The sequence below is a fragment of the Eublepharis macularius genome, chromosome 9 (genome assembly GCF_028583425.1).
Source record: "Eublepharis macularius isolate TG4126 chromosome 9, MPM_Emac_v1.0, whole genome shotgun sequence".
Classification (NCBI taxonomy): domain Eukaryota; kingdom Metazoa; phylum Chordata; class Lepidosauria; order Squamata; family Eublepharidae; genus Eublepharis; species Eublepharis macularius.
Window position 1 is genome coordinate 29,282,395 of NC_072798.1, and position 15,013 is coordinate 29,297,407.

General features: G+C 38.1%; 1 protein-coding gene across 2 annotated transcripts in view; it reads right to left on the minus strand.

The window, feature by feature from the left end:
* Nucleotides 1-921: 921 nt before the first annotated feature.
* Nucleotides 922-15,013, minus strand: part of GNPTAB (N-acetylglucosamine-1-phosphate transferase subunits alpha and beta) — a 67,647-nt gene continuing 53,555 nt past the window's right edge. For both annotated transcript variants that reach the window (XM_054988349.1, XM_054988348.1), the window contains 10 exons: nt 14,660-14,863; nt 12,694-13,823; nt 11,412-11,611; nt 10,279-10,498; nt 8,288-8,401; nt 6,872-6,957; nt 5,257-5,355; nt 3,890-4,057; nt 3,186-3,276; nt 922-2,610 (listed from right to left, as the gene is read on the minus strand). In XM_054988349.1, the coding sequence (XP_054844324.1) occupies nt 2,533-2,610; nt 3,186-3,276; nt 3,890-4,057; nt 5,257-5,355; nt 6,872-6,957; nt 8,288-8,401; nt 10,279-10,498; nt 11,412-11,611; nt 12,694-13,823; nt 14,660-14,863 (2,390 nt within the window). In that variant the 3' untranslated portion in view covers nt 922-2,532. The remainder of the gene's footprint in view (nt 2,611-3,185; nt 3,277-3,889; nt 4,058-5,256; nt 5,356-6,871; nt 6,958-8,287; nt 8,402-10,278; nt 10,499-11,411; nt 11,612-12,693; nt 13,824-14,659; nt 14,864-15,013) is intronic.

The window sequence follows — 15,013 nt, forward strand, 5'->3', positions numbered from 1 at the left end:
GCTGAGTCTTCCGAATATGGAGGTGTATAATATGTGCCCCTGCAAACTTCATTTTGGAGTTTAGAGCTTTTCAGTTTTCCCACAATATTTTTCTTTGGCTTTGCGAATAACGAATAAGGAATAAGGAACTGCAAATAAGGAACTGGGAACCAACTTCAGCTTCGTATGAAGCATAGTTTTATCCAGCCAGAAAATGGGAGGGATATTTAAAGTAACAATGTAGTACTATAATTAGCTAGATAGGGTTGGGTTGTGAAAAGCAGAAAACCAACATTTGTAGTGAGAGAAGAATCCAGTGTCCCTATTAAGCCCCAGGAAGCAGATGTCAATTATTCTGCATCTGCAAATAAACTCCAACAATCTCACCTTGCAGTTTTTCTTTGGAATGTCTCTGCTTGAGAACTTCAGCTCTTAGGTCAGTAATGGATCATCCTGGAAGGTTAAAATGTTTTCCTACTGGTTTTTGAATACTGTGATTTTTGATACCAGATGTATTTCCATTTATTCTTTTGTGGTAGCTCAATCCACTTGCTGATATTTTGGGTTTCTTCTTGCAGCAAACTATTTAAATGTAATGGAGCATTTGAATTTGTGTTCCTTCCCCCTACTGGTAGTGGCACAATTGCTCTCATTCAGACAAGGCAGGCTTTAGTATCAATGGTTGGCTTCATTCAGAGGAGGGAGGGGGAGAGAGAGAAGTCGAAAACTAGCCAGGGAAAATTGAGGAGTCAGTAAAAGTGCATATTCCTGATGACCAAGTTATAGTATGGCAACCATACTTGATAGCTTCCCCTTGTAGCATATTTATTAATGCATGTAAGTTTTAAAAAATAAGACAGGATTTCATGTTCCACTGAACTGACACAGAATATAACTAGTTGCTTTATGAAAATTTGTTTTTAAAATAGGCAAAAACAAATGGTGTTTTAAAACAAGTTTAACTAAATTTATTTAATTTAGAAGTAGATGGATGCGCTGAATAATAAAGAATAAGGTGCCATTTGCTTCCTATTTAAAAATATTTAGCTTCTCAGAGCGTTCAACTACAGCTGACCATTTTTCTTTCGCACAGACAAAATAAGCCGCAATTTTAAAATCATGGACATTATTAAACAAAAATGTACAGTTTACAGCACATACACACTGAAAATCTCATGTCTTCTTTATAAAATAATTGATGATATCTTTAGAAGACTGTTAATATGATTGAAAGCAAAAAAAATCTGCTTGCAGTTCTCGTTTATATTTATTTTGACAAATATTGGGCAGAACACCAGAATGCATCTAAATTTTAGAATATTAATGCTTGACATGAGAAATTACTGCATATCATGCTAATCTATCAGTACCATTAAAACAATACAATGTATTGACAAGTGGATATGGTGAGGCACTTTTGCTGCTCAATATACCATGTTTGTAAAAACCATAGTTGCATCCCAATCTCTTTACTTGATTATAAACCTGTCTTTTAATTAGGCAGTCAAGTAGGAAACTGCAATTTTCTGTCCAAGACCACTGGGTCATTGGAATGAGATCAAATTTCTCTAAATATCATTTTTCATTATTAAGGAGCGGAACAATAGGGCATTAAGATTCCAGTTCTTCAGAAGACTCTCCGCCGTAACAATCCTTTCTATGTTTAAATTATATATTTAATTTTATGTAGGTAGTACTCATGTGGACGAAAAAAACATAATTAGAATCACGTCCGTTGTGCTCAAAGAATAGGGTACACAGCTGCTCTCATAGAGATACCTTAGGACTATCTGCTGCCCAGTTAAATTGTTGCTGTTATGTCAGATGTGCCTCAATGTGCAACAGCAGATTTTCCAGTGCTTACCTAGAAGCTGATTCCCCTTTAGATCTTTCATGCATGATTTTCTTATTCCTGGCTACAATCTGTAGGCCAGGGATCCAAGGAAAAATGAGCTGCCAGCAGGCAAGCTGGGAAAAATCTCTTGGTAAGATGACTAGACTGGCTGCCATGGGAAGCACATGATACAGCAATGATGCCTTCTGAACAGCAGTGACATGATAGGAGGGGAAAATTACAATGGACCTTCATAACCATTCTGAACTCTGCTCTCATAGACGTGTTATTGTTCTTCTAACACTGGGAGGAGGCAAGATATTGATTTGAATAGGCAATAACTTACAGAATGTCTTGGGATGCAATATCAGGGACAGACCTACCAGAGGATCCAAAGTTATACTGAGTTTGCAATGTGTACTGCAATAAATGCAGCTACGTTTCTTTCAGTAACCCTTTTTATAAAAAGGATAATGCACTCAGGAGATAATGTTTGAGAATTACAGCCATTTGAGAGCTGGCAACACACCCTATTCCACATTTTCCTCACATTCTCTGTAAGTTCAGTAGCATGGGTGTCATACACAATGTTACAAAGGCTATAAAGACATGGGCAGTTTTGTTCATGCCCAGGACACTACTATGAAGACATTTCTGAAACAAAACATTTCACATGCTCATCACATGTTGAGGTAGACTGATTCATGACTGAAATTCTTCTACACCTTCATTCGTTCATGACAAACTTCTTTTTGAATCCTCCTCCTTGGAAAAATTTTTCGTTTGAGGGCTATAAGCTGAAAAATTTAAAGAAAAAGTAAATCAGATTTCCAACTATTCCTTATCCAACCTTGTTTGTGCCAAACTCTGGTGTAAACTGGACTGGAGCAAGATAGTGCAAGAATGCCATCTTAATAATGTTTACTGTATGCCTTTCTTCATGTGACTAAAGTCTCAGTGCCCCCCATGTCATCATCACAGCCATTACTTTATCACTTTTGCTGAGTTGATTTCAGTGATTTCTTCATATTCCAGCAGTCATGCATCCACTTGATGAAACAATCTTAGCTTTATATTGAGCTATGGCTGGGATCCAGCACAACATTTCTGTTGTTGCAAGGACTCCTGTCTGTAAAGTGAGATTTCTTGGTTGATCTCCACTATGTCCCATGGCGGTTTGAAAAGCCCCCTGAATCCTGTTCCTCCAGGAACAGAACTGGGGAGGGGGGAGCATTTGGGGTTACCATGTGGCGGGGGGGGGGAGAGCTATGGAAGTCCTTGTGCCTGCAAAAATGCTGCACTGGATCCAACACATTATTTTAGTAACTGATATCCAACAAAAGTTTTACATTTAGAAAGTCAGAGATTTTACCTGCTCTGCAAAAAACGAGGTGACTGTGAATACAATCAGTGTCACTAGAACACAATGTGTCCAAAATTTCAGCTTGTCTCTGTAAGCCCTCCTAAATACAGCAGGACAGAAACACATAAAATGAATTTTGTGGAATATCTATTTATATTTACAAACTGCAGAAGCACTCATAATCCAGAAATGAATGCGAGTGCATACACTGTTAAGCCTTGCAACGAAATGGATTTTTTCATGTTAGTAAAAACCAAGAACTTAAGGTACACAGAATGTATTTATAATTAATCCAAAAGGTAGTCATATTATTTTGAATTTTTGAATCATTTCTTTTTTCTTTTAAATATGTTTATTTTTAAACAATGAGTGGTTGTTGTGGATTTTCCGGGCTGTATAGCCGTGGTCTTGGTTATACAGGCTATACACGACTATACAGCCCGGAAAATCCACAACGACCATCGTTCTCCGGCCGTGAAAGCCTTCAACAATGAGTGAAATACTTAAAAAACGAACAGCGTACATATAAAATACAATTTTAAAATAATTTTCCACAACAATTCCATCCAGTTTTTAGTTTTGGTGCATTCACTGCACACTTTTAAAACTAAATCCTGATAGCGGAAGGGAAACTGGTGTTCTGCTCAGAAATCTTTACTCCAGATGCTGATACAAGCCAACATTCCAAGCCAAACCTCAAAGGAATCACTTACCATTCCTGAAGTTCATGCACATGAAGAAAGCGGTTCCGATACTCTCTTGGAAGCTCAAACTGGGACGGGATGGGAAACATTGATTCATAAAAATCCCTAAGTACTGCTTTTACTGTCTGAGCATCTTTATGATTGTGATCAATGTTGTCATTTAGACAAACAAATTTCCTGGAAGAAAATGAATAAAATACACTCACTGCTTGTGTTAAGAAGCAAATTTTTTAAAAAAAATTAGTGCTACATACTCCTGTAAATGATACACTCAACTATCTCATTGTTAATTTTTTCTTCTTCAGTCAGCAGTTTGGCTTTCTCATTCAGAGAACGTGGAATAAGAAAATTTCAGTATGTTTATTAATGAAAATAATGGGTTACAAATACTATTATTTCTGCATACAGCCAAATGTAAGAGGTCCACATCCTTTGCTGGCTTTTATTTCCAGAAAAGCAACACCCTAATTTTTCTACACAATGGGTAGATCCAGGCAGCTTTTCCACTAGTGAAAAAAAAAGAGACCACTAAAAAAATTATGCTGGGGAAATCATAGGACCTGCACAGGAAAAAAAAAAATCATGTGGGTCAGGAGTCATAGAAAGGAGAGGAGTCGAATCTGGTTTGATCCCATCCTGTGTAGTTACATTTCACGGGCATTTAAGAATGCATGTTTTATTTCCCTGATGGGCAATGCTGTAACACAGTAGTCTAATGCAATCTTAATTTAATGTGCTCCAGTATTCATAACTACACCTGTAAGCCCCAATTTGTGATACAATTTCATCAGGTTTATAGTTTTTAAATCAACTCTTACTCCTGTTTTGATAACCTTGAGGTCAAATGAGGTACGGTACAGCATGACGGCTACTCTATGTAATTTCCTGGAAGTTTCAGCAATGCAGAACATTTTCTTGCTTAGCACAAACATATGCCACAAAATATAGTGCTTCACACAAATATACTGCATACACAACATAAAGGTTTAAATCTCTACCAATGTAAGAGACAAAATGAGATTCACAAAGAAAAGGTTGCACATTGCTATATACTCTTACATACTTATTACCCTATCACAGCTCCTTAAAAAGCCATTTCTGAGAACCATACCACCTGAAATGTCTTGCGATCCATTATGCACTAAGAATTAATGGAAACTGCCCTCATTTTAGCAAGCAGAAGTGCTATTCCACTCACAGAAAGGTATGTGTATCCAATCCAACGACTAAAAGCATCCTTTAAAAATCTAATTGTGTTTATCTTGCATTCATACAGAATTCTCTTGCACAGCATTCTATAACGTAAACTAGTACTTCAATTTATCGATCAGAACTTCAAATATTCTCAAAATCAAATACACATCAGAGGTTCATACCTGGGATTTTTTCTTATGTCATCAAGCTGGCCAACTACATGAGAAACATTCGTGCGGATCATTTTGAAAGCAACTTCTTCCTCTCCCATGATTTCAAATCTTAGTATGATAAAAGTATAAAGTAGCAACATAACATGAATAAAGAATTTAGTGACACCACAAGCATTCAATTGAATTTCTGCCACTATCTTGCTAGCCTGTTTCTATACCTGTTTCTCTTACAACTATTCTGTGAAATCTCTCTTCTGCTATTTAAAAAAATGTCAATATTCTTTCTATTTACAGCTTGGAAACAGCTTGAAAAACTATTTGAGAATGATCAGGGGAAGAGACTATTCCATCCAGAGCTGAATTCTTCTGCTTGGCTCAGCCTCACACCCTGGCTGCTGCTGCTCCTCTTTTATTGTTGGGTTGTGATTTTATATTGCAGTTCAATTTTTTCTGTTTTGTTAGCTGCATTAAATCCTGCTTTGCAGAAAAAAGTAGGAGAAAAATATTTAAATAAATAAATCCTTCCTAGTGCAAGTGCATTATTCGCTGTGACCAATAGGACTCAATGAAATCTTGCTCTCTACCTCCCCCCCCCCATCCCACTACACAACGTAGATAGCCTACTAGGGCATGCAGAGGAACATCTAGGACTCTGGTTCTTTATTGTGCAAATCCACTATAGTTCAAGAGCTCAAATATCTTGTATCATGCAGAGTCAGAGGAGCTGAACAGGTACATGGGAAGGATTCACAGACCTCCTGTTCCCTCCATAGCCCTGTATATTATTAAGCCAGTGTGATGTACTGGTTAGACTGTCAGAATAATATCTGGGAGACCCAAGTTTGAATATCCACCCTGCTGTGGAAACTGCTGGGTGGCCTTGGGCCAGTCACATGCTCTCAGTCTAACCCTCCTCACATGGTTGTTGTGAGGATAAAATAGAGATGAGGTAAATGATATAAGCAGCTCTGGATCCCTATTCAGGAGAAAAGAGAGGTATGACTGAAGTAAACAAAAAATGAGATGGAGGTGGGGAGAGAACAGTGTAAACTGCTTATCCGCGCTGAGGAAAAAGGTGGGCTATAAATGAAGAAAATAAATAAAAATATTGTCCGTATGTGCACTAAAAGTGTGTGCTGAAATGGCTCTCTTGAGTATTAAGGGGGATCAATCCTCACATGGGTACTGCACCAACATTTAGAGCGACTGTTCTCTTTGTGCCATGATAGGCAGGGACGCAAAGCTCAAAGACAGTTGTCAAGGCATGGCCTCTTGCACCTTTTCTGCTGCTGGAAACTGCATCTCAGCTTTTTGTTTTACCCTAACATTATGTGACCCAGCTCAATCTGAGTATCTTCCATTTGCCACGAGGGGTGTACAGTGGCTGGCATGAAGATATTCAGCATGCCTCACAATACCGAAGAAAGACGAAGAATAATTTATTAACGAATAATATTTTAAGCAGAATTTTTTACCTTCATTTCTATCATGACTCTCTCATTGCCAAAAAGTGTTTAATATTTCATTTTAAAAAATATACAGAGCTTATTCTTTGGGTGCTTCTGATCTTGTCTACTCTTTTTGTTTCTCAGTTTTGCCACACCAATAAAAAACAATGGATTACCTGTACTTGTTTTTGTCCTTGTATGCTTTACGAATTCTATCAGTCACAAGCTTACAGTTGGTTAGCAGGTTTTTAGTCACTGGAGGCTGAAAATGGAGCAAACATTAACTGAAGAGACTGGTGGTTAATTTGCATGCCCCTCTTTCATAGCATTTTTGTAGAACACTAATTCCTAGCAATCTTAATGCTCCTGCAAAGAAACTAATTACTAGTTGACCAGAAAAAAATGCACATACACATTGATGCATATTATTCAAACTGGAGAGCCAGTTTGGTGCAGTGGTTAAGAGTGGCAAGACTCTAATCCAGAGAACCCAGTTTGATTCCCCACTCCTCCACTTGAAGCAGTTGGATGACCTTGGGTCAGTCATAGCTTCTCGGAGCTCTCTCAGGGTCACCCACCTAACAGGGTGATTGCTGTGAGGATAATAATAACACACTTTGTTAACCACTCTGAGAGCGTCAAATTGTCCTGAAGGGCGGTATATAAATCGAATGTTGTTGTTGTTGTTGTTGTTATTTACTATTCTGCAACACAGCAGGAAAATGTTTTGGCAAAGGCAATCAATACCAACCACAAAAACAAGCAAGATTTAAACATGTGACAATTCCTAAACTAGCATAAGGCCTATGGCAAAACAACAAGCAAGTCTGAGTAACAATGTCTGCATACTTAAGAGAAGTCTTTTATAGATTTAGCCGAGTTACTAGAAATTCAGCAATTGAAACACCTCCAAAATAAATTCTATTCTGATAACAGCTACAAAAGATAGGATGGTTTGATTTTTGAGCTGACTTTTTTAAAGCTGCCTCTCTCTCTTTTTTTTTTAATAAGAAAAGCATTTCAAAGATACTAAGAGATCAAAGGATGGCACAAGAATCTAATTGGTCTGTGGTAATCCAATAACAAAGCACATTCTGCCACAAATAGCTTCCTAAAGAGACGCTGTAACCACGTCTTAGTTCTTCATGTTAAATTACAGTTTGGGGCCAAGAACCAAGGAAATGGCCAAGGAGGTTTGGGGCTTGTAATTCCTGAATACAATTATTCATACCAAATGACTAACTACTTTGGAAACCAGCAGGACATTCAGACTGTAGCTGTGATATAGTATTTCGAGAGTGGGGACTGCTTTGCAATTGCTAAAAAGAAAGAAAATTTCACCGGATATGTCTAAAGTAGCTAAGTGACTAGAAGTTTATAAATGAAATTACTGTAGCTTCCTTCACTTTTCTCCCCAGTAGAGATAACATCTAGAGTTTAGTGAATCCAGGAGTTTTACAATTATTTCTGTTTAACAAGCTGCATTGTTAAATATATAACACGCAACATATTTTTGTAACTTTTTTTTTAATGTCTGTATGTAAAACTAGAAGGGAAAAGGGGGGCAAAAGCCATTGTTAACAAGTCCTTACCAGATTAGGATCATAATATGCTTCCTGTGTTGGTGGCATGATATTAATATGAGTGATGTTGACTGGAAGGGATTTAGAACAATTTATTAACATTTGCTCCAGACCTGTCAAATCCTAGCAAGTAAATAGAAAACAGAAAAAAGATAATGTATTTTCTTAATCTGTACTTGCAAACTTTATATAGTCTAAAATGAATTAAATGGGCTCCCCCATAAAAGCACATTCTTTCTATAAGCCAGATGGAAACTCTAGTTATCATCAAAATGAGAAAGTTATATCTAAGCTGTCACACTTGGGACTGTGGGAGGGGACTTGTATGATGGAATGAATTACAGACTAATAAAGGTCCTAAGTGGGTGGAAACGTGGGATAAAAACGTTTTAAACAAAAAAATAAATTAATAATTGTAATGGTTTGCAATGTAAACATTGCTTGCCAAGTTCACATGGCAAACATTGTAAACATTTATTTCTGCTAATTAATGTGGAGGTTTGAATGCATGTTTGCTATGGTTTAAAATGCAGGCCTCAAATGGAAGAAAGAGGAGAGTCAGATGGGTAACTTGTGTGTGTCACGATTGGACGACTGCTGGATCCTAGATGCTGAGTGAGAGTCCATTCTGCAGGAGAGACAAGAAATCGTGAAGTGCTGTAGTTTGAGAGAAGCCTGTACTCTTTTTTGTTGGGATAGTATTAGCCTAAGTGACAAATAAGGGAAATAAGTCTTTGTGACTCGGGTTTTTTAGAAAAATACAAAAGAAACCTGTCCTTATCTTGCAACCAGGAAGCTAGAAGTCTTATTGAAACCATTATACTTTTGAACCACCCTGATACCATTATGCATATTTACTTCTAAATAAATTTTAGTTCTGTTTAAGTAAAATGTCTGTTTCATCTAGTATAAATGATCCCCTTTTAGCTGACAGCCACCTCTACCCGTCATTCCCTGAAGGCCCTTCAAGGCAGGATTTAAACTTCACATCCAACCTCTGATGCAGAGTATGCCATCAAATAGCAAACCTGCCCAGTTGCCCTGTGTACTTCTTCTCTCTTTCACACAGACACAAATACCATTACAACCTACAGGATGTGGATTACAGTCCCATTCTGATCATATTTATTTGAAAGTAAATCAGATCAATAAGGTGTATCCCTAGCTAAGTATGAAAAAGATTGTAGCAATATGGTTAATTGTTCTATACAAACACAATTCATCCAAGTTTTTATAGATCTGGAGAATCTACTTGCTTTCTTTTCTGTTAGACAACAACACAGTTCATCAGAATAGAAAGCTACACTTTATTATGCCTAATAATTTCTTTATATCTCTTAAGCCAGACATCACAGAGGTGTGTTTATGATGTCTCAATTAAGACTTGAATCCAGTTTGCTGCCACATTCTCACCCTGCCTTTCTAGCATCACCTCTCGCACATAAGGTATAAAGGAAGACTCCTAGTTTTGGAAGTGTCTGATCTTTCCCCAATTTCTTGTGATTTGTGAATGTAAGCATCTGGACAAAGTGCAGTTTGTTTACTCATCACAAACCAGGATTCTGAATGAGAATTAAACCACGGTTTGGAATCCTGGTTTGTGGAGATGGAACAAGCTCGAACAAGCTCTAATTTGTCCAAGTGCCTGCATTTGGACATCACAACAAACTCAATTTTGACAGGAAATTTCCAAAGCCCCAAAGTCTTCATTGTGATCAGAGCATAAGGGGAGGAGATACTCTGTGTGTGTGTGTGTGTGTGTGTGAGAGAGAGAGAGAGAGAGAGAGAGAGAGAGAGAGAGAGAGAGTACACGAACACAGCAAGCTAGGTTCACTCCCATCACAAAACAAAATCTGTTTCTCCTTAACATCAGAACTCAGTTATAGCATTAATCATAGTATTAACAGCACTGTTGAACATCTTTAATGTTTATTTTTCATTCTTTTTTTCCTCTGTTGCTGTAATGATTATATGGAGTTTTCTGGATGCATTAAAAATACCTGCAAGCTTAAGGGTAATTCATGAATTCTCGTGGCCAATGTCCGTATCTCCCTGTCTGATAAAATGCCAGACATATCTGTATCGACTTCATCAAAAACCTGGGAAACATTCAATGGCTGGACTGCACTCATGAGATAATAGAAATATGAAAAGGCAAACTGCATATCTTCAGAGTGGCGTACTTTGTGAAATGAAGTCTTGTCAAATTCCTCAGGAAATCTGTCCAGAAAGAAGGATGGTAAACTCAACCTGTTTCACAGTCTGGATAAGCTGTTGAAATAACCTAACCTAAACTATGGCTCAACAGAGGTTTAAGTCTTCCTAGTTAATGTGTCTGAAAAACTGATTGTCTTTTTTAAAAGATAATTTGCCCAAGATTTGTCAAACAATTTAAGAAAAGAGTTTTTATTACAACTAGATCTTTATCTTAAGAGATGTCTGCCTACAGATACATGTACCAATTCCCCACACTTTTTAATAACACTTCAGTCCAAAATGTGGCTTTAATATACATTAAAGATCTCCAATACAACTAAAGTTTCACAGACGGAAGACTGCAACTCCTCTCTGTAGATTCAGTTAGCATTGTTAGTGGAAGCAACACCAGAAGGAGTAGAGGGGAGCTAAGAAAGGGCAGGTTGCAATACCTCACATTGGGGACCCAGAGGATAGAGTTTTGGGCACGTTTGACAAATATCATCTACCCTTAGGATGTCCAGTAGTGATGGCAGACAAGAGAGTTTAAAACTCTTTTTTAAAAAGAGAATACCTATTACAAGGCAAAAGTCTAACTCTTACAAACAACAGATAAGGAAATAAATCTGTTTTTTGGACTGTAGCACTTGATGCTACAGGCAGGGATGCTCATGATTAAATGGGCCTCCTACCTCAAAAAATCCACAGCACACAGAAAACTAGAAGCCAGAAAGAAGGTTTAGCACACTCTTCTCCCTGACATGCTCATTTTTCTGGCGCAGGGATTTCAGAGTCTGGGGTTATAGAATCAAGTCAAACTTTCATCCCAGTTCAAATGACACATCTGACAAGCATAATTTTAATGGATCGAACAAGATACTACATCTGTACTTGAAGTAAAGGGATACTTGTTCCTTCAGTAAAAGTTAAGACTCACAAATCTTGTAATTCTTGCATCACTTTTCGGTCAATCATGTGAGGCATGTGAGCAGGGACTTTCCGCGATGTGAATCCAAATTTGCTGTTCAGCAGTTTATTTACGTATCTGAGAGAATCGGCAAATGTGTCTTTCAGCTGCCTCCCAATCGTTTTACTATCGGTCAAGTAAGACAGCTCCTTCTTTAATGCCTCTTCTTCCTGGAGGGAGGGAGGGAGAAAGTGTACAATATGCAGATCATACTGACATTACTCTCTCATATACATGCTTTAAGAAAGCCAGCTGTTTTCAAAGCTACCAGTTGTACAAGGCTATTTTAAACAGGCCTAGTTCAAATAACTATTTAAAGATTTTGGAGCCCTAAAATTGTACTTGGATGGAATATGGCATAGGGACTCTAATGTAATTTGCTATATATTACAAGAATGGCCACTAAACTCCAATCAATACTGACCACTAATTGTATTTGCAGTGAGATGTGACAAATGCTACTGCCATAAGAGGCCATACATGTTACAGTAGTTACATAATTTTTTAAAAAAATTGACAAAGGAATGCAGAATCTTTATGTTTAGACGCATTAGTCCCACTCCCAATGTATCTAAGGCTTGGAAAGTTTAAACCCTTGTTATCTTGTGACTTTTCATTTAACACGATTTAAGTAGGAGCCAACTGAAAGTTGAGTTTTGAATTTTAATTGGCCTTTTCATGTAATTCCAGCAGTGATTTACAATAGCCTCTTCCAAATGCCTTCTAATTTTCAAGATTTCTGAATGAGAGCCAAATTACTTTACACTTGTGATCTAGAAGGTCTTCAATTCCTAGCAGTAGTATCCTAAGCAAACAAAAAAAAGCAATGGGCTTGGTAGAGTGTAACACTGCTTAGGATGGACCCCTAGGTGCCCTTAATACCCAGCACTAGTTTTGGTCTGCAACTCGTGATTCAGTTATTAAACTGTGTCCCTGATCCAGTAATATGTGAATGTAACAACTACTCACTAGGCAGGTGTGGTTACCAAGACATGAAAAATCTCATCCACCTGTAAGATTGGTCAGTATTATTCCATCCCAATATTGATGGGGAAGTGAAGCCAAGGACTATCTATTACTTTATGCGTTAGTTGCTTGTCTATTTAATATAGCTAACCTCCTGAACTAGGAAGCTCATGGCATAAAGTGAAATTTGAACTAAGGACTTCCTGTTAACTACAATGCTGTATTAGCTCTTTAAAATCGTATATATTCTTCCCCCAACACTATTCCAGTCATCTGGGACACTCACATCAAGCAGATCCTGGAAATATTTATGCTTCTCCCAGGGCAAAAAGCCTGGATAATTTCCACCATAATACTGTAATTTCCTTCCTGGTAAGATGTGACTTCCTGCTATATCTTCCTTGGCATGTGCTGGGTCGACATCGGTGTCTCCTTTCTTTTCTTCTGCAATTTTCTCTTTCTTCATTTCTTTTGGCTTTTGAGTTTCCTTCTGTTGGAGAGCATTTAGCATTTTATCCTGAGATTCATGTTTTTCACTCACTTTCTGGATTACAGGCATGGGTTCTGACTTTAATACAAAGCTGTGTCTTAGAGGGAAATAGCTGTTTACCTTCATTGCCACTAGAGTGCTATTAATATGCCCCAGTGGAAACATTTCATGTCTTTTTCTTTCAGTGATTGCATTGCCACTTCTGTTGCTTTTGTAAGACTTCTGCCCACTTGTGACGTTCCTCCAACCTCCTAAGACACCACGCATTTCCTTCCTCCTTGTGCTTTGGAAATTGTTTCCTGCAGTTGTGAGCAACAACTGGAAGGGCTTCAGAAGAGCAGCCTTTGACAAGTTGTACCCTTTCTGGGTGATGTCACCAATTTGCAGCTCCAAATCTAAGTTCTGCAGAGCTAGCCTTATATCTTCAGGAAGGACGGACATGTCAACTTGTGGAATGACTATGCCTCCATCCAAACTCTCCGTTGTGCCATTTGGACGTTTTTTAATTCTTGGAAAACGTTTGTCCTCAGGGATATCCTCAAATATAATTTCTGCTTCTGGCACTGCAGTTGTGGCTTTAACCTCATCTTCAGGTTTCCGGGTGGAAGTGATGTTCATTTTTGGTCCCTCTCTTGTATCAACATCTAACGTTATCTGCATCTTAAACTCTTCGTCATCTTTACTTTGAAATGTAAGGTTAAAATGGATTACAGTTGCATTCATTCCGCTGTGCATTATCAGGTGGATAGTCTTCCATTTGTTAGCAATGGAAGCATGACGGATTATTGGGTTGTCGCTATAAGAACCTTCAATGCCTTTCTTGGCTATTTCAACAAAGCTGAAATAAGGTAGGTTTTCACCTTTTGGAATGATATAATGAGTCACATTCTTCTGAAGGGTCACTTTGTACAATTCATTAAAGTGATCTGGAAGAACACAGAAATACTTCATATGATCTGCCTGTTCTCCGAAAATCCAATCTTTTATTTATATTATTCATACGACAATGATTAGATAAGGGTACGGAAATGGAAAATACTAACTTAAAAGGATTGTCTGTTTTCTCCACAAGACTCATACCCCACTCTACCCTCGTGGTTTAAAGTGGGTTATACAAAATTTTACACAAGCACGTATGTGACAGACCAATGCTTTCCGAACCACTCATTTAAATCTCAAATATCAATGATGCAACATCTGGAAAACAAATGTGCATATTTCAGGCAAATAAAATAAAAAGCAGCAGCAAGGCTCAATTTTCACCTTCCAGATCACATTTCTTTGCCCTATTACACTCCTCAAGTTTGTTTCGATCACAACCAAATGGGGAAATGGAAACACATAGTAAAAATGCAGAAATCCTAGCAAAGTCTCCCTAATACTTTATTCCTCTTATTGCCATTCTTTAACAACTTTCCCAGACAACTGCTACCAGATCAACCAGTTCTATGTGTGGCAGAGAACAGATGGGCAGCAGAGAACAGTTTAGAGGTACTAGTCTATTAGAATGACAGTGGGCTTTTCTGACCATTCATCCCCCCTTTTCTCGAAAGATATATGCTTAATGTGTCATTTACTGGACTAATTTGTACATTAAGCCACAAGCATAAGCTTCAATGGGTTCTATTTGCAAATAAATGTGATCATCATAGTAGATGCACTGAATTACAGTGCCTGCATACACCAAGACCGAATGAATGTATGAAATATACATTAAACACTAATGAAGAAATTCTTTCCAAAAGGCATGTATTGATATTACCTTGCCCACAGTCACCAGCGTCGAACCCACAGGAAAGGACATTGCAAGCCTGATCACAGAATTTATCAGCCAGCCAGGAGTTTGCACAACCCTGGTTACAGTAAGAAACGCCACTTATTCCTCCACCAAACTGCCAGGGTGGAACGTTCCCTGCACCAGCACCACCAGCACCACCAGCACCATACCGGCTGCCCACATGGTTACCTAAAACAGGAAAACAGCTCCTTTAAAAGCCTGGAGTGGACAAATCAGAGAAAAGGGGGGGGGGATTCTGATATCTGATCCTGACGTAGACTCTGATCCTCTATTGTACACAGAGCACTGCTCCTCACTTAAGTGAACTTTCTCGCCCAC